Raw genomic sequence first — 17,202 nt, 5'->3', positions numbered from 1 at the left:
CAATATTAAAAGCTATTACAAAATAGAAGCAAAGCTGTATTCACTGATATCATCGAAAGGCGATATCGTGAACGGTGAAGTGCCAGCTCGGCAGGTCGGCGAGCCCCCCTCGTCGCCGAAGCCCCTCGTCCCCGGCAGGGGGGAAGGAAACCCTCCCCCCTGCACCCCCCTCCCCTGCGATGGCTGCACCCCCTCCCGTCCCCGGCAGGGGGGAGCAGGGGGGGGCACCCCCCCGCTTATAGAAGCGTGCCGACCAAACGTCGCTGCTTTCTACAGTGCTGCATTCGGATATTCATCGGTGGTAGCTGGGCGCAGGGGCTAAGTTATACAATTTGTGTAGTAGGACAGGTGGCAAAGGACACGTTTAGAGGCCCCAAGGCGTGTTCCTCAGGGTTATGTACCGAATGTGGTGTATGTAGAACTACAGCGTTCCGCACACAATTTGCATTATCCTTCTTGATCGAGCCGATTTGAAGCGTCCCGTGAGCTTGCTTGTGTGTGAATGCATTCACATGTGTGTGCGGAGCACGTGTCCACGCACTTCGAATTCTCTCCCTTAAGATTCATAGCATTTCTCGTGCGTCAGTGCCTTGCAAACCACAAGACCGCCTCCATCCCTCTCATCAAAAGCAAGCAGCATGTCAAGAACACACGCTGCCGACAATGCTGTCTCGCTCCTCTTAGCTAGCTACCGCCACCACACGCTGTACGCGCGGCCCAGCACGCCCACGCTGGGGCGCCGGTGCGCGCTGATGGTCCGAGCCAGGGCCGTGGCCTTGTTGGCCACCTGCGGACAGCCGGGCACGCGGCAGGCAGCAGCAGGCGATAGGCACGGGGGAGCACAAGCACGAGGGAGGGCATAAGAGCGGATGTGGCTTGCGGCAGGGCTGGAGGGCAGGACCCAAGAATGCACCCCATGCAGGCCTCCTTGCCCCCGTCCCTCCACGCGCACCCCTGCGCCGCCCAGTGTCCCCACGCCACTGCCCCCACCTGAATAAGCGCGAACATGAAGCTGAACACGCGCAGGGCGTCGTCTGGGTTGGTCATTCGGGGCAGGAGGTCCTCAGGCGCCGACACGACGCCCACGTGGTAGGCGGCGCGGCGGCGGAGCACGTGGTTGCGGATCTGAAGGGAGGCCAGCCAGGGGAGGGGAGAAGGGGGCGAGGCGAGGTGAGGTGAGGCTGCCCAACCCATACAACTGACCTTCTTGCAGCGCCCCTGCTGTGCCCTAGCGCCCTGTGCGACAGGCGGCGCCCCATTGCCCCCACTCCGCACCTGCAGCCTCCTGCGGTGCAGCTCCTCCACTGCCGCGGCCACCGCCTCCGCCGCCGCCTCCACCTGGGCCTGACTGGCGGCGCCGCCAGCCAACAGCTGCAGCTGCGCGGCGGCGGCGGCGGCCATGGCGTCCACAGCCTCGAACACGTACTGCGGGAAGGCAGGCAGGCAGGCAGGCAGAAGCACAGCAGTAGCAGCGACAACAACAGAACGAGGGGGATGAGCAGGTGAGCGCGGGTTGGGGCAAGGCGCGTGAGAAACTGGGGCCCACATGCCCAAGCCACAAATAAAGAAGAAGCCCCATGCATGGGGAACCCCACGGCGGCACGGCAACTACTGCGGCCGTACATACACGTGCACATGCCCTGCCGTACACATGTCCCTCACCATGGTGTCGCCGTACAATGGCACCACGATGTGCTCAAACGCCCAGCCGCTGAAGCAGCCCCTGAGGGCCGGCGCCGCACTGGCCATGAGCGCCAGAGCCGCCAGTCGGTCCAGCAGCGCCTGGCTGCCGCGCAACACAGCAAACACAACCTGAGGTAGGGCGGGCGGGAGGGCGGCGGGAGGGCGGCGGGAGGGAGGGCGGAGGGAGGAGGGGGGCGAGGGCGGTGACGGGGGGGGCGGGCGGGGGGCACGGGATGAGCGGCAGAAGGGCACACGCGGGCGCGGGGTGGAGGTCAGGCTGATTGCTTGATACCGTATGCACACGTGTGTTGCAGCCGCACCACAACCCTTGCTACTGCGGGACCATCGATGCATTGGGAAGCTCGGGACGCACCGGCGGTGTGGCCAGCAGCCCGCGGCTCCACACGGTCGTGTCCTTCATCAACGACACCTGCAGCAGCAGAAGGCGGACGCACACACTTACGTGCCGTCAATTCCATGCGGCAGCAGCAGCGGTCGCAACGGCTGCAGCGGGTGGGACGTGCCATGACACAAGTAGGACAAGGCATCTGTCGGCAATGGCCTGACGTGCGCGTGGCATGATGCTGGCCACCACGCAACCATATGCGCCAGTCCACAACGCGCGCACACACACACACACACACACACACACACACACACACACACACACACACACAGTGTCCTACGCGTAATGTTTTCCTTGTGCTCTTTAACACACACACACACACACATATAGCAGCTTGCAAGTTATTTGACATGGTCAGGATGCGACATGTGGATATGTGAATTGCGACATACGACATTGCGACATAATGCACATACCGCCCAAACGCATCCAAACCCGCCAAAGATATTGTGCATGCATTCAATACGCCTCTGGTAAGCGTGGAACGCCGTGGCACACAACAAAACGTGTCTCGGTTGCCACGGTGGTGGTGGCGTGGCGTAGGGTGCGGCCAGTGGGAGGAGCTTGTGGCTACGCTAGCGCAATACACCGCCGCAAAGCTGGGAAATGTTACTTAAATGAGCTCCAGGACGCGTAGCTATGCAAATGTGGGCGAGTCTTGGTATGTCGCAATGTTGTATGTCGCATTTCACATGTCGACATGTCGCAACCTGACCATGTCAAATAATGTGCACACAGCCATACACACACACACACATACACACACACACACCTGCACGGCCGTCAGGGGGTCCGCCACCAGCGCCTGCAGCGGCGCTGGCGGCGGACCCGCTGAGTCCTGGTGCGGCGCCCCTGATGCCGCCGTCGGAGTCGTCCACAAAGTCTGGTCGTGGTCCATTCGCGGCGCCGCCTCCTCGTCGCCGCCAGTGATGTCGGCGTGGCGTGCTGCTGCAGGGTGACTGGCGCCTTGTGAGGCAAGGGGCTGTGGCGAGCTGGCGGCGACAGTGGCGCTGTGATTGTGGCCATGGTGGTCGTGGTTGAGGGGATGGAAGGGCGCGCCGTGCGCCGCGCACACGGTGGCGGCGGCCGCCTCGCCGTGGACAGCCGTGTAGGCCCTGAAGCAACAGGTGCATGTGCGAGCGAGGCGCGCGCAAATAAAAAACAATGGGCTGTGATGCGGTGGCGTTTCCGTACAAGTGCGACAAGGACTACAAGGACAACACTGGTTGGTGGCCGCCAGGAGCTCACCAGGCCCCTGCTCCCCTAGCCCCCTGCTTCCCTAGCACCCTGGCCCCCTAGCTTTTTGCCCGCTGACTCCATCAGCCCCCACCAGCTGCCCTGCCCTCCCCCTCAGCCTCCTGCTCATCCCCACCTGAGTCCGTCGTTGTAGTAGCTGGCGTAGTAGCTGCGCACCAGGCGGCAGGCGGCCAGGAAGGAGGAGCCCATCACGTCCAGAGCCCAGTCAGAGGTGTACCTGGGCGCGCGGGGGGGAGAGCGAGGCGCAGGTGGGGCGGGAGGTAGGTACGTAGGGTCGGGCTGAGTTGCACTGAGAGAGGAGAGGGTTGCCGGTGGACCACCCATCTCCCCCTACCAAACCAACCAGATCTCACCCCACCCACCCAGCCACCCACCCAGGCACCCTTCCCAACCAACCACCAAGCCACCCACCAGGGTAGCACTAGGTTGGAAAGCAGCACGGGCACGCTACACCCAGTCATGACCATCAGCACTCGCGCGGCGTAGAGCTGCAGGTGCACGTGATACGAAGCGGAAACGACGGGGCGAGCCTCTCGTTAGCCAACTGGGCGGTGCACGTTTGCATGGATAAATCAGCGCAGCACAGGTAGGCAAACAGGCAAGTCTCTTAGCACTTTACAGACACTCAATCTAGTTGCTGAGTTGCCCAACCAACCCGGTATAATGCATGAGAGGTTGGGCAAACTTAAGTCCAAATGAGACAGATTAAACCGATTGCACCCCGCGTCCGTGTGCCTTACCTCGACACTCCCGGTGGCATCGCAGCAGCCGCGGTACTGCACGTGTGCATACGTGCATGTGCGGACATTGGGACATCGAAGGGAGTGAGGGATAGGAGGGCTTTGAAACAGACAAGGAAGCACTCCCATGCAAGTGCGCCAGCTAAAAGCACAATGCTCGTGTTGCGCCGGGCAGACTGCAACCTGCCTGAACCTGCCGCACCACCGCCCGACCCCACGCCCCAAACTCCCCCACGCACCTGGCACAGAATGAGAGAGGCCATGGCCATCAGCGTGAAGACAATGCCCATCCGGTAGGCGCTTGATGAGGCACAGCCCACCAGGAATGTGTACGTACAGATGATGGCCATGAGGCCGTACGGGTTGGTTGCCAGATCTGGATCCAGCATTGCCAGGTAGCCCAGCGTGCCGCCAACCGCCGTGCCAACCACCCACAGTGACACCTGGCTAACCGTTGCCTCAACCTGCCGCCGCGGCGCGCCGTACATGCGTGTGCGTATGAAGAGATGGGGTCAGAACAGTCAGGAGTAAGGCAGCAGCAGCAGCGGGTGGGCGCGGTGAGGGTGTGGATTGCAACGGATGCAACGACCTCGTTCACAGCACAAACGCCCTCCTTACATCCACGCACTAAAGTGCCAGCACCGCGCACACCACACCATAACACAGGACACCGAGCCCCTCCGAGACTCTTTCCCTCGTCCCCCCGCATCCCCTTTCTCCCTTTCCCTCTTTCCACCTTCCCCTGGTTTAGTTTGGGCTGGTATTTACAGCCGCCCCCTTCCTCTCTACCTCTCTCTCACCCGCTCGGTCATGGCCAGTGCGGCGGCCTCGTATGCGTAGGCCAGCCGGTACGCGGCCACGTACCCCGTGTCCCCCCGCTCCGACAGCCCCAGGATGAGCAGCAGCACGGTCACCAGGCAGGCCCAGTACTTGGCGCCGGCCTGAGGGGGTGGGAGGGTGGGAGGGGGAGGGGTGGGTGGATGGATGGGTGGATGGGAGGGTTACCAGCAGGTGGAAGTGGTTGGTCCACAGGTCACGCAGCATCAGGCAGCGCAGCGCAGACGTCACATGCACGCACCTGGAACACGCGGCTCCGCAGCAGTGCCTGCAGCAGCAGTCGCAACACAGTAGGTGGCAATGTTGCATGAGCGGCAATGGCGTGAGCTTTGTTTCTCTTGTGTCGCCGTGTGACGTTGGGCGCCACGCCAGCAACGCCAGCCCCCGCCACAGGACGCCCAGACCACTCCCCACCAAGCTTCCCCTAGCTTTTCCTCCACTACAGCTGCTCAACCACCCATCCCACCTTCCAGCCCTCGCCGCGCCTCAGCGCGCTCAGCTCCGCCCCCAGTGTGTGCACCAGGCTGGTAACAAGCGGAAGACCCAGGGCAACCTGGGGAAGAAACAGGCAGGTGTGGGTGGGTGGCGGAGATTGGAGCGTGTGATGAGAAGCACACGTGGAGGTTGGTACCCCTTGCACACATTCTCACTTGCCCGAACCAGCAGTCCTGCCGCCCCAGCACGCACCAGTGTCAGCTGTACTGCCCAGCCGAAGTTGTGTTGGAACCAGGTCGGGGGCGGCGGCAGTCCCGGCGGCGGCGGTCCGGGCGGAGTCGAGGAGGCAGCAGCCGCAGCCGCAGCCGGCTTGGGCGCCTCTTCGTATCCACCCTCTACTCCCTCCGCCAACGCCTGCCCGCCGCTGCCGCCTCCCGCAGCCGGCGCCGGCGCCACTGCAACCGCCACCGCGCCTCCCTCCCCTGCCGGGTTCTGCTGCTGGTGCCCTGCCGGCGGCGCCTGCTGCGCGGGCGCGGGTGTGGGCGGCGGCATCGCAATGCCGTGCGCCGCCGCCACCGCGCGCTCGAGTCCCTCCATGGCGTCGATGAGGCTGTTGGTGAGCGTCCACATGAAGGCGATGCCGCGCATCTGAGGCAGGTGCCAAAGGAGAGACCGGGGCAGCAGGGCGCACACGGCGCACACACACGGCGCATGCGCTGGTTTGGTGTTTGGCACGCATGGGTTCGGCCCTTTCCCCGCATGCTCCCCCATCTCACACACATGCCAGGTCGCCACCACGTCCTGAAACCAGTGTCGGGCCGCCCCCTACTACTTACTGCATGCGTACTACATACACACACACACACACACAAGTGCATTTTCGTTCCGCTGTTCAACACATAAGCACTCACACATGGGCCAACACCTCCTACAGCAGCCCGGCCCCACCCACCGCCCTCCGCCCCTCACTGCAGTTCACCTCCGCCCTCCGCTCCTCACTGCGGTGTACCCTCCGCCCCCAGCTCCGCACCTCACCTGGTGAACCTCCGCAAGCCGGAGCACTGGCTGTTCCCCCGCCGCCTCGTCCTGCTGCCCGTCCTGCTGCCCTCCCGGCTGCCCACAGGGCTGCCCGTCCTGCTGCTTGCCCGCCGAATTGCCTCTGGCCGCCGCTGCCCGCGCCCGGTCCCAGTACGCGCCGAACTCCCACTCCAGCACCTGTCGCAGCTCCGCCTTGGTCTGCTGCCAGCCGCTGCATGTGAACAGCTGCGGTGATCCACGATGCCGGGCCTGTAGCGTGGTTTCGGACAAAGAACAGGTGAGTATGTACTGCGGGACGCTACAAACGTCGATCAGAGCCAGAGCAACGCCTATGTCTCCAACATTCAATTTTGAGTCCCAATCCTGCAGCGTCACACCAGCGCCCTGGGACCCAGAATTTCATGCCGCCCCACACAACGCCGCCACCGCCCCTCCGCTTCTGCCCCGCCCCGCCCCGCCCCGCCCCGCCCCACCGCACGCACCGCCTGGTCTCCCCCTCGCGCGCGGTGCCGTATGGCGTCCGCCAGTGTGGCGCACGTGGCCGCCACGTGGGCGTGCACCCGCCGGAAGTACGGCACGATGTCCACCTCGAAGTAGCACGTGAGCGAGGCGTCGGCCATAACCTGTGTTTGGGGGAAGGGGAACGTGTGCGGGTTGGGTGTGTTCTTACGGCGCCATGTGTCAAAAGCGCAAGGGTAAAGAAGAGGAGGAAAGGAACACGTGAAGGGACAAATCCGTTTTTGCGGGCTCCACTGCCCCACCCCGACGCATGCGCCCACCTGCAATCCGCAGCCGTCCCCCACCAGTCCCTCCAGCGCCGCCACCCGTGTCAGCAGCTCCTCCGCCGCGCCCACCACCCGGCCCCAGGCGGCTGCAGGCGGCAGGGGTGAAGGGAAGCACAGGCGAGCGAGGGAGGAGAGGCGAGGGCGAGGGAGGATTGTAGCTACCAGACCACACTGAACAGAACCCAATGCAATGGGGAGAGGTGAATGCGAGGGGGGTGAGGCGAAGGCGAGGGAGGAGAGGCGAAGATGAACGCAGATTGAGTAGGAGGCCTTGCAAGTCAACTACAATACGACATGGGGTTTCCTCGGCCCCGCCGGTCGTGTCACTTCGCTTCGTTCAGCTTACGTGGGTTGATGGGCGCGGCCAGGAACAAGGGCGGCTCCAGGGACGCGGCGCCGATGCACATGCGGGCGCGCGCCAGCAGCGGCCGCAGCGCCGCAACCAGCTGCGGCTTCTCGCTACTGCCACCATGAACGCTGGCACCAGCGGCATTAGAGCGAGCAGCAGCAGCAGCAGCATCCTCGATCGCCGCTGCCATCTCCACGTCTTCCGGTTCTGCTGGTGGCAATTTGCCGCTGTCAATGCCGCCAGCAGCGGCTTTTGCGTGCTGACAGCCGCCGCCGCTAGCGCCACCGCCCGGCACCCCGTGTTTACTGCTTGCGTCCAGAGCTGAAATCGCTGTCACCTTGCGAGGTAAGGCAGGCAGCGGTTGGCCTGGCGGTTGGTGTGGCGGTTGGTGTGGCGGCTCCGTCATGTCCCGCAGCAGTTGCAGGTAGTCATCATCGTTGAAGTCCTTTCCAATGTCGTCTAAAAGAAGGTCTTCCACATCCGCTACCCCTTCTGCCGACCCTGGCCCCCCAGCCGAGCCCAAGGCCCGACTGCTGCTGCTGATGTCCGGCGTCACGCCACCCGCTACGGCTACAGCTGCCACTGCTGCGTCCCTTGCTGCTACTGCCACCGCCACACCAGCCCCCATAGCGGCGTAGCCACCGCCACCGGCTGTAGCATCCGACAGCAACAGGGACGCTGCAGCCGGCAGCGGCCGCTGCTGCGCCTTGCTATGCTTGCTGCCACCTCCGTGGTAGCCGGGTCCGCGGCGGACGGTGGCGGCGGCGGATTTGGGGTCCGCCTCCGGCTTGAAGGCCATGCTAGCATACCTGCGGACGCCAGCAACCCCAAGGGCAAGAGCAGGATGTAGAGTGCGGATAGATGGACGTCAGCCCTAAACCTCAACATGGGCGTGTGAGGCGTGCTGCCGCCTCCTGCTGGCCCTTGCTTGCGCATAGTAATGCCTCTCATACTTTTGAGGCATCCACGTACCGGGCAACCGCCGCGCCCGTCCCCTCCATCGCCTCCGCCACGCGCTCCCGCATCTCGTCCGCGGCCAGCGACGGCAGCACCACCACGCCAATCACCGCAGCCGTGCCCGCCCCAAGCGCCATCGTCAGCTGGAAGATCCCAACCGCCTGCGTGCGGTGTCCCGTGCGTGCACAATTTGATGGATGGATGGATGGGAAACGCACATGGAGCCGCGCGCCAAGTAGGTTGCTTGGCAGCTTGCCGCGGATGCAACGTACGCCGGCAATCCAGTCAGTCTGCCCAACCCATTCATTCAAACTCACGTCGCGCCAGAGCGTGGAATGGTCCTTCAGAGGTTGGCCTGCAGGGCATGACATACATGATGGGCGGGAGTGATGCGTAAGTGGCAGTGGGCACCCTGGTGTGGGGCGTCTTTTGGGAAAGAGAAGCCACAGAGCTGCGGGGTGCCCATGAAGGCCGACCAAGTCGACTACCGGTATCCGGAACTTGCTGCTGTAGGCAGCGCCCACACCAACACGCCAACACCTGCGCCCAACCGAGCCGTCCGCCCACCCGCCCACGCGTCAGGTACCGTTGCTTCCACGCACGCACGCACCGAGGATGGTCGTGATCCCGAACGAGAGGCACGATATCATGCCCACCACCCACAGGAAGGGCGGGTTGGCGCCCATGCGGTTTACCACCAGCACCGCCAGCACCGCGGCACTCATGCAGCACAGGAATGCAGAGTGGCCCGAGGTGCCCGGCTCCCCGACGACCAGCGCAAAGCTCAGCTGCAGGCGCATGCAGGAGCAGGTACAAAAGGAGATGAGGCGTGTCGCACATGTGGGAATGGAGGAACGCGAGGAGGTCCACGAAGGACGCAGGAAGCGACAGGACTGGGGTGGACGGTGACTGCAAGCGCCTTCCCAACGCACGAAGCCAGAGAGACAGAAGCTTGTTTTGTCCTGCTGCCCAGAGCAGCGTAAATAAACCGCGCTTCACGCGCCAACGTGATCGGGTTGCGTGCTTACTGCCGGACGAAACTCACCACGCACCCCGCCAGTGTGGAGCCCCACAGCACGGCGCCGCACACCATGGCGCACCCCAGCAGCTTGGTGCCCACGTGGCCGTCCTGGCTGACCAGCACGCTGCACACCACGTACAGCGTGGCGGACAGGCAGGACTGCAGGAAGCGCATCTTGCTGCAGATGATGCAGGTTGAGGAGATGCAGGTTGAGGAGATGCAGGTTGAGGAGATGATGCAGGTTGAGGAGACGCCGATGAAGGGGGCAGAGGGGTGGCAGACGAGATGTCCGATTCGGTGGTTAGAAGGAGCGGGCAAGGGTCATGGGAAGAGAGGGGAGGGAGGGGCGGGAAAGGGATGGGGTGCAGGAAGTTCGGTTTCTGACACGGGGCTTCCAAACTCGCAGCATAGCTCTGCGTTTCCCGTGGCCGAATCATGGATCCCTGGACCTTGGCAAGGCTGAGCAACACCGCGGGATTAGCAAGCCCGGGGTCGGGGCTCGAGCGGCGCGTTCGCTGCATGCAGCAGGCAGGGCTCGGGACCATGGCGTCGGCGCCCACGCCACTTCAACCAGGTGCGCACCTGACAAAGGTGAACAAGCAGATGATGAAAATCCCCACAGTCAGCTGCAACGCACACTGGAACAGCGGCGAGAGCACGAAACCCTTGAGCTTGTGCATGGCCCGCAGTATCCAGCCAGGCCCCATGAAATTCGAAGATGTTCGAGACATCGGATGTATCACGATGGAACACCTCAGCCTAAAAATGTGTGCTGAGGCTCAAGTTACAGTGAGTTCATGCTGCGCTTGCGTATGGCAGTCTTGGGACGCATCCTTATTTCTATAAGTAGAACGTAAATAAGTATGTGAGGATCGTGACATCAAGCTTCAAGCGAGAGTCTGAGGCGTCGAGCGTGATTTACCTCGCCTCCACCTGCTATTACCAGCGATGGCATTCAGCTTACTGCTGCGCCAGCCCATTTCTGCTCCGCGCGCTCAAAGGGAAGCGTAAGGAAAATGTACCACGTATCCTTTGCGAGATTGAATGCTACGTGCCGATAGCTCGCGCGCAAGTTGCCTCCCGCTTTAACCGCAACGTGTACTGCAAACAGGAGAGACAGCTTGCGCGCATCATTACCATCATGGCATGGAAGCGCACTGTCAAGACTGCTTATAATTTAACTACCCAGCTGCTGGCTGCGCGCCGAGCCTGTGGCTGACTCACCCCACACAACGCCTCAGACACGCGTCACTGCCCGCATACGCACTCCCGCGCCATAACCAGCTTGCACTTTGCGGGTGAGCAACACAATCATGTTCTGTAAGCTCTTTCCATATAAGCGATGTCAAACAGTCCGCAGGCCGCAGCGTCCTGGCACCTCGTGCCAACTGATTGACACGCTCCGACACCCACCAAACGACCTGCACGATCACACGCTGTACGGCATCACGACTGATCCGAAACGCATTCAGTGTAGCCCCGACTCACGTCTGAGCCCTCTCGTCCAGCCCTACTTGGGCCCTGTCTGTAACTTGCATGCCCCACTTCAGCCTCCGTCCCACATGCTTGCTCGTACTCGGTACGCCACGCCAAAGTATCGTTCCGTCCCCCCCGCCGTCAATGATCATAAGCTGCTGCATACATTGTGCACTCCCCTGCATGGGCGCAGCCCATTCCATCGGCAGGCAGGCAGGCGTAGTATATGCATTATTGCAGTCTATCTCCCAGCCGCGCCTGGCTGCCTGTTGTCTGCCTGCTGCTGCAATGCGTATACAGGACATACCAAGGACAGGACTGCAGGCTAGATCGTGCGCACCACCTTGTATCAAGCAATCCATTGGACTATCTATATCCTGCCTACGTACGAAATCCAAGCTCCTAACGATGCACCTAAGAGCGGATGTTGGTTTGAGTTCCATGTAGGTCTAGGCTCAGTTTCGATCACAGTTCTACCGACAGCAGCCACCAATGTCATCACGCACAAGCCGCAAGGAGTACCGCACATTCGCACACGTGCCTGCGCGCCAGCATCCACACGTGACACACCACCCACTCCATCCACAATTCCTAGCCAGCCCAGCATTAAGTAAACATACACCCGGGCATATGGCGCCAATGACCGCCCGGCTCCTGAGGCTTACACCTCTGAATTCCTAGAACGTGCCAAGTGGCGACGCCGCTGCCTGCCGCTACACAACTTGGAACATGTATGCGACTCACACACATAGCCACACGCCACCAATCATCATACTGTCTTTGCCCGCAACGCCGACATGCCTTGATGAATGCATCCCACGCCAGCAGCTGCTGGTAACCCCGGTACGGCGGTGCCTCAGCCTCCGCCGCCAGCAGCTGCCCCTCTCGCTCCGCCCACGCCGCCCGCAAAGGACAGCGCCGCGCCTGCCACCGCCGCTGCCGCCGCGGCCTCCGCCCTCATTCCGTAGGCCCCCGCCCCCTGCACCGCTGACGACGTATGCGGCGGCCCCACCTGGTGCATGTGCAGCAGCGGCAGCGCCTGCTGCTGCCGTATCACCTGGGGGGTGATGGACAGCGGCGGCAGCTGGCCCCCGGTCAACTGCTTGAGCGGCGGCAGCGTGAGTAGGCCCCGCACTCGGAACTGCTGCGGCTGCGTGGTGAAGTCGATGTGCAGGGCGTCGTCCTCCTCCCTGCAGGTGCGGGTGGGGCGCGGGCGGACGTAGGCACAGCAGGGCTGGTGTCTGTTCCGCACAAGCATGCCATGCCCAATGTTGTAAGTGCACAATGGATAGCAGCAGCAGCAGCAGTCCGCTACAGATGAAGTATGGCACACTGCATGAGCGACACGACACATGCACAGCACACCGTGCAGCAGCGGCAACAGTAGCGTCACTCACCGCTCCTCATCCGCTGCCATGGCCTGCTGTGCCGCCCGCGCCGCCTTGCTGATGTGCACGCTGTTGCCCAGCACCAGCGCCGCCAGGTGGTCCTCATCCAGCGGCCCGCCGCCACCGCCGCCAGCGCCGCCGCCGCCAAAGAAGTCCAGGCCGGCGGCGCCGCCCCCGGCCCCGCCGCCAGCACCAGCCAGACCCGGCGCAACAGCCGCCGCCGCCAGCGCGAGCGCGAAGGGGTTGGCGGCGCCGCCGCCGGATGCAGGGCTGTTGACGGCGGCGGCAGCCGCTGCCGCCGCGGCGGCGGCGGGGCTGAGCATCATCCCGCCGGCGCCGCCGCCAAGGGCCGATGGCGTCCCGACGGCGCTGCCCATCCTGCCACCGCCACCAGCAGCACCCGCCACTCCCGCATGCCCGGGCACTCGCAGCGGACTCAACCCCATCGCCAGAGCTAGGCTGTTCCCGGTAGCGCCCGGCCCCACAATCCCCGTCACGCTGCCCGGCCCGCCCGCCATGCCGCCGCCGGCGACGCCGCCGCCGCCGGCTATGACTAAGGCGCCGGCGGCGCCGCCACCGCCAAGCCCTGGGGCGGTGCCGCGTGCGTCGTACAGGAAGTTCAAGGGGTCGGCGAGGGCCGGCGGCAGCGGGATGCGGGTGAGGGGCTGGGTGACGAAGGGGTGCCGTAGCAGCTCCTCAGCGGTAGGCCGGGAGGAGGGATCGCGCTGTGGCGTGGGGTAAAAGGGCAAAAGGCGGGTAAAGGGGCAAGAGGGGCGACGTGAAAGGAGGTCAAGGATACGGCAGTTGGATGCCAGTGCGGCGGGAGCAGCACATGCGCCAGGCGGTGGGATGGCTGACGCCGCATGTGCTCTGCAATCGCGCGGTCGCGCTGGCGCTGACGCTAACCCGCACGTGCACGCACACATTCACGCACGCACACACACACACACACTGTCTTTGCGCAACGTTTTCCTTGTGCTCTTTAACACACACACACACACACACACGCACACACGCATGCACACACGCATGCACAGCCCTGCATGGCCGCACGCACGCACGCACACACGCACACCCTGCACGCACGCTCGCACAGCCCTGCCGGCTCACACGCACCTGCAGGCACAGCAGTATGAACTCTGAGGCCTGCGGGGACAGGTGGTCGGGTATGGCTGGCAGGTCGGGGCTGGAGGCGATCTTGAAGATGGCCTGGACCTGGCTGGTGCACTGGCTCCAGGGGGGCTTACCTGCGCGGGGGGGGGGAGAGGGGAAGGGGGGAGAGCCATTCATGCGAACGGTGTGCATCAACGATGGAATTGCCGACGTCCAGGGGAACCGGGTGGCAGGGCGTGGGGGAGGGGGTTCCACCAGTCCTATGCACCAGTTCTATGGGGCGTTTTATGCGCCCGAGCCCAATGGGGAGTGCGTGGGGGGGGAGAGGGTTGCACCAAATCTATAATAAGAAGCGGTGCAAAGGGAACGCGGTGTGTGTGCGTGTGCGTGCCCGGTTTGAGGTGTGAAGTTGTTGTGCACGGCGTTGGCAGGTTCAGTGTTCAGGTCAGTTATTAGTGAGTGACGTGATCTGGTACCGGAGCAGCAGGAAAGGACCACACTCTGATCGTACTATGATCGTAATGGCACCCCCTGGACGTCTCAGGGGTCGCGACGCACCAGTGGCCATCTCCAGCACGGTACAGCCCACACTCCATATGTCTGCCTGCAGGCCGCAGTTGCAAGCAGCAGGACAAACACACAGTTACAGGGGTGCACTCACACATGAACGTTGATGGGCAGTACCGGTCGGCCGCAGCTGTGCGGCTGTGCAGGCCCCCAGGTCCCCCGCGCTCGCACCTCCCATTATTGCCACCTCGCTCCCTCTGCCCTCTGCTCCTTCTCCTTCTCCTCCTCCCCCTCCTCCGCTGCCGCCTCCTCCTCCTCCTACCCCTCCTCCTCCCCCCTCCTCCTCACCTGCACTCCGTAGCCCTGCTGCTTGATGACCTCGGGCGCCATCCAGTAGGCGCTGCCCTTGAAGGAGCGAGTGAAGGACACCTGCAGAGGGGGCGGGAGGCCAGTATGGGGGAGAGAGGGGGGAGGGAGCAGGGCAGGGAGAGGGCGGGGAGCAGGCGGGGCAGGCGGGGTTGTGTGCCCGGGCCCAACGAAAAACTTCCATCATCATCAGAAAGCCCACCTAGCCGGGGCAGCCCACACCGACCGACGCCGGTCACGTTACCGGCCCGTACCTGTGCCCCTCGTAACATACATACAGCACACCCCCACACATGCTGGCGCCCGCCCGCCCGCACCTGCCCACGCCCGCCCGCACCTGCTCCATCAGCTGTTTGGCCATGCCAAAGTCCGCCAGCTTGAGCACACCCGTCTTCTCCAGCAGCAGGTTGGCGCCCTGGCAGGACAGCCGGAGGGGGGGGGCAGCAGAGGGGTCGGACCAAGGGTGGAGCGGGTTGGGGCGCGGGTAATTGACGTGGCAGGTGCGTCACCACTCACCAAGCCAGGCAAACCTGAGCCCGCACCGCATACCGGCCCGCACACGACCGATGCCCCCGTCAAACTTACCCCATGGGTTCCCACGGCACCCTCCCCGCCCCGCACTCCCGGCCCGCACCCACGCCATCACCCCACTCCCCACAGGACCGCGCCCCCAACCCCGCCACCCCCACCCCCCCCCACACCCCACACCCCACACCCACTCCCCGCCACCCCCCAACCCCCCACACCCCACACCCCACCCCCCACACCCCACACCCACTCCCCGCCGCCCCACCACCCCGCGCATCCTGCCACCCCACCACTCCCCACCCCACCCCACTCCCTCCCCACCTTGACGTCGCGGTGCACGGTGCGCTGTGCGTGCAGGTAGGCCAGCCCCAGCAGCAGCTGCCGCGTGTACAGCGCCACCAGCGGCTCCGGCAGCGGGCCGAAGCGGGCCAGCTGCGAGGACAGCGAGCCGCCGGGCACGTACTCTGTAAGGGAGGTTGGGTGAGTGGAGGCGGGGTGTTGGGATGGTTGGGTGTGGGCACATTGGTTGGGTTGGATTGGGTTGGGTGGGGTGTTACGAGTGGTAGGGATGGGGAGTGGGTGGGTGTGGAGGTGGGCGTGAGGAGGCGGGCATGACGGCTTTGCACGCGCCGGGCCGTGCATAGCGGTCGGTCACCCGGCAACCCGCCCAGCCCCTCCTCCTGGCTGAGTGCTGATTGCGGTGTGCACACCGCGCTGAGAGTTACTAGGCCACCCGGCCAACATGACACCGCGCTGCCTGCACACTGCACACCGCAGCTCCACGGCCCCGGACCCAGCTCTCGAAGGCTGCAGCCCAGCCGGCAGTCCAACCAGTGCGCCAGCCCGCTGGTCCCAACTCCCCACACACCGCCCCACGCCCACCGCCTTCAAGGGCCACAACCTCCGCACCCCGTACCTAAGAAAATGTACAGCGGCGCCCCGCCGCCTCCTCCTCCTCCGCCTCCAGCGCCGCTGCGCTGTGTGCCCACGTATCGCACGATGTTGGGGTGGCGCAATGCGCTCAGCAACGCCACCTCCCGCTCCAGCTGAGCCACCGCCTCCCGCCCGCCGCCGCCCGCGCCGCCGCCGTCGCCGCCCGCCAAGCCCGCCGGCACCTCCTTCACCGCGAGCAGCTCGCCTGTTTGGTTTCAGAGGTGAAAGCTCAAGCGCAAAAGATATGAGAAATGAGATACAAAGTCGGGGAAGCTGGGAATGGGACGGACTGCAACACACTCCCGACGTCTATGACACGTCTACGACTTGAGCGCTGTCGGCCGTGCATGACAGGGATTAGGACAGCACAAGGAATCGTGTGCATTTATCAGGCCGCAGCATCTGTTTGAACTCGCCTGTGTCGCAGTTCAGCGCCAGATACACCTGGCCGAAGCTGCCGCTGCCGATGCCCTCGCCCTTGCGCCAGCGCACCGGCACCGTTGGCGAGGGGTCTCGCAGCAGGGGGTACAGTAGGGAGGCGTCCGTCTGCGCCACCGCGTCACAGCGGGAGGCAGCGGCGCCGCCCGAGCGCCATGGCGCCGCGGCGGAGGCGGCGCCGGCAGCGTTGGGCGTGCCGCCTGCGGCGCCTGCGGCGGTGGCCGCAGCCGCGGCCACGGCGGCGGCAGCGGCGCCGCTGGCCGCAGCCGCCGCGGCGGCGACGGCGGCGGCGCTGCCGGGCAGCAGCGGCGCCGCGCCGCCGACGCCGGTGGCGGCATCGCCGCTGGAGCCGCCTGGCCGCAGTGGCTGCGGCTGCACGGGCTGCGCTGGCCCCCGTTTGAAGAAGCGAGATGTCAGGCCCCCGCCGCCCCCGCCGCTCTCCGGCACGGACGCGCTTTCGTGCTCCGCGAAGGCCTGAACGGGCGTGGTGGTGGCGCCGCTTGGGCCCCCCACGCTCTCGGTACCCAGGAGCGGTTGGTGGTCGCTCCCCCCGCCACTGGGCGAGCCGAGCTTGACCTGCACATCCCAAGCGCTGGCTACGCCTGGGCCCAACGCGCCATCCTTGTGTTGCGTCCCGTTGGCGCCATCAGAGCTTCCGTTGGCTTTGCTGCCGCATAGCCCCATCCAAAAATGTCACTACAGACTGCCTGGGAAAGGCCCTAGGAGGCCGAGGAGCCGGGACGATGTGTCGCCATGCCCCTCGAAGGGCGTGGACTACGTTCGAGAAAGCAATGCAGGCTTCATTGAAGTATGTAGAGCATAATGCATTTACAAACAAAGCGATAAGCCAAGGATGGAGACTTCTGCGCCTAAGTTGCGCCAAAAGTCAAAGCAATCAATGGAAAATAAGCTTGATGGTACAGTGTATCTATTATGCGAGTTGCT

At 64.3% G+C, this 17,202-nt stretch overlaps 2 protein-coding genes across 2 annotated transcripts; both read right to left on the bottom strand.

Annotated features, from left to right (window-relative positions):
- Positions 1 to 3: 3 nt before the first annotated feature.
- CHLRE_17g733350v5 (uncharacterized protein) lies at positions 4 to 10,333 on the bottom strand. The gene is made up of 23 exons (XM_043072473.1): positions 10,091 to 10,333; positions 9,533 to 9,686; positions 9,098 to 9,275; positions 8,805 to 8,842; positions 8,503 to 8,648; positions 7,528 to 8,339; positions 7,176 to 7,267; positions 6,879 to 7,019; positions 6,394 to 6,645; positions 5,611 to 6,006; positions 5,390 to 5,476; positions 5,165 to 5,191; positions 4,887 to 5,027; positions 4,326 to 4,550; positions 4,087 to 4,122; positions 3,758 to 3,834; positions 3,462 to 3,563; positions 2,862 to 3,204; positions 2,057 to 2,113; positions 1,663 to 1,812; positions 1,276 to 1,425; positions 991 to 1,125; positions 4 to 787 (listed from the first exon to the last, which is right to left on the bottom strand). Exons 1-23 carry the CDS (start codon positions 10,237 to 10,239, stop codon positions 689 to 691), a joined length of 3,987 nt encoding a protein of 1,328 aa, XP_042914932.1. The 5' UTR covers positions 10,240 to 10,333; the 3' UTR covers positions 4 to 688.
- Positions 10,334 to 10,391: 58 nt separating this feature from the next.
- Positions 10,392 to 17,173, bottom strand: CHLRE_17g733300v5 (uncharacterized protein). Its single transcript, XM_043072472.1, has 9 exons — positions 16,236 to 17,173; positions 15,803 to 16,024; positions 15,208 to 15,350; positions 14,696 to 14,773; positions 14,341 to 14,421; positions 14,044 to 14,089; positions 13,489 to 13,619; positions 12,382 to 13,097; positions 10,392 to 12,174 (listed from the first exon to the last, which is right to left on the bottom strand). The coding sequence occupies exons 1-9, from the start codon at positions 16,939 to 16,941 to the stop codon at positions 11,841 to 11,843; spliced, it is 2,457 nt and encodes an 818-aa protein (XP_042914931.1). The 5' UTR covers positions 16,942 to 17,173; the 3' UTR covers positions 10,392 to 11,840.
- Positions 17,174 to 17,202: the final 29 nt, after the last annotated feature.

Source organism: Chlamydomonas reinhardtii, chromosome 17 (assembly GCF_000002595.2).
Source record: "Chlamydomonas reinhardtii strain CC-503 cw92 mt+ chromosome 17, whole genome shotgun sequence".
NCBI classification, from domain to species: domain Eukaryota; kingdom Viridiplantae; phylum Chlorophyta; class Chlorophyceae; order Chlamydomonadales; family Chlamydomonadaceae; genus Chlamydomonas; species Chlamydomonas reinhardtii.
This window is presented reverse-complemented; position numbering and strand designations above follow the sequence as displayed.

Coding starts and splice junctions, on each gene's coding strand:
- CHLRE_17g733350v5 (XM_043072473.1), bottom strand. CDS start 10,239: ATGTCTCGAACATCTTCGAATTTCATGGGGCCTGGCTGGATACTGCGG. Junction 7,268..7,527: donor GGCCGCGCCCATCAACCCAC/GTAAGCTGAACG, acceptor TGCCGCCTGCAG/CCGCCTGGGGCCGGGTGGTG. Junction 5,477..5,610: donor GGGCAGTACAGCTGACACTG/GTGCGTGCTGGG, acceptor TTTCTTCCCCAG/GTTGCCCTGGGTCTTCCGCT.
- CHLRE_17g733300v5 (XM_043072472.1), bottom strand. CDS start 16,941: ATGGGGCTATGCGGCAGCAAAGCCAACGGAAGCTCTGATGGCGCCAAC. Junction 14,774..15,207: donor CCGTGCACCGCGACGTCAAG/GTGGGGAGGGAG, acceptor CTGTCCTGCCAG/GGCGCCAACCTGCTGCTGGA. Junction 12,175..12,381: donor ATGGCAGCGGATGAGGAGCG/GTGAGTGACGCT, acceptor CCGCACCTGCAG/GGAGGAGGACGACGCCCTGC.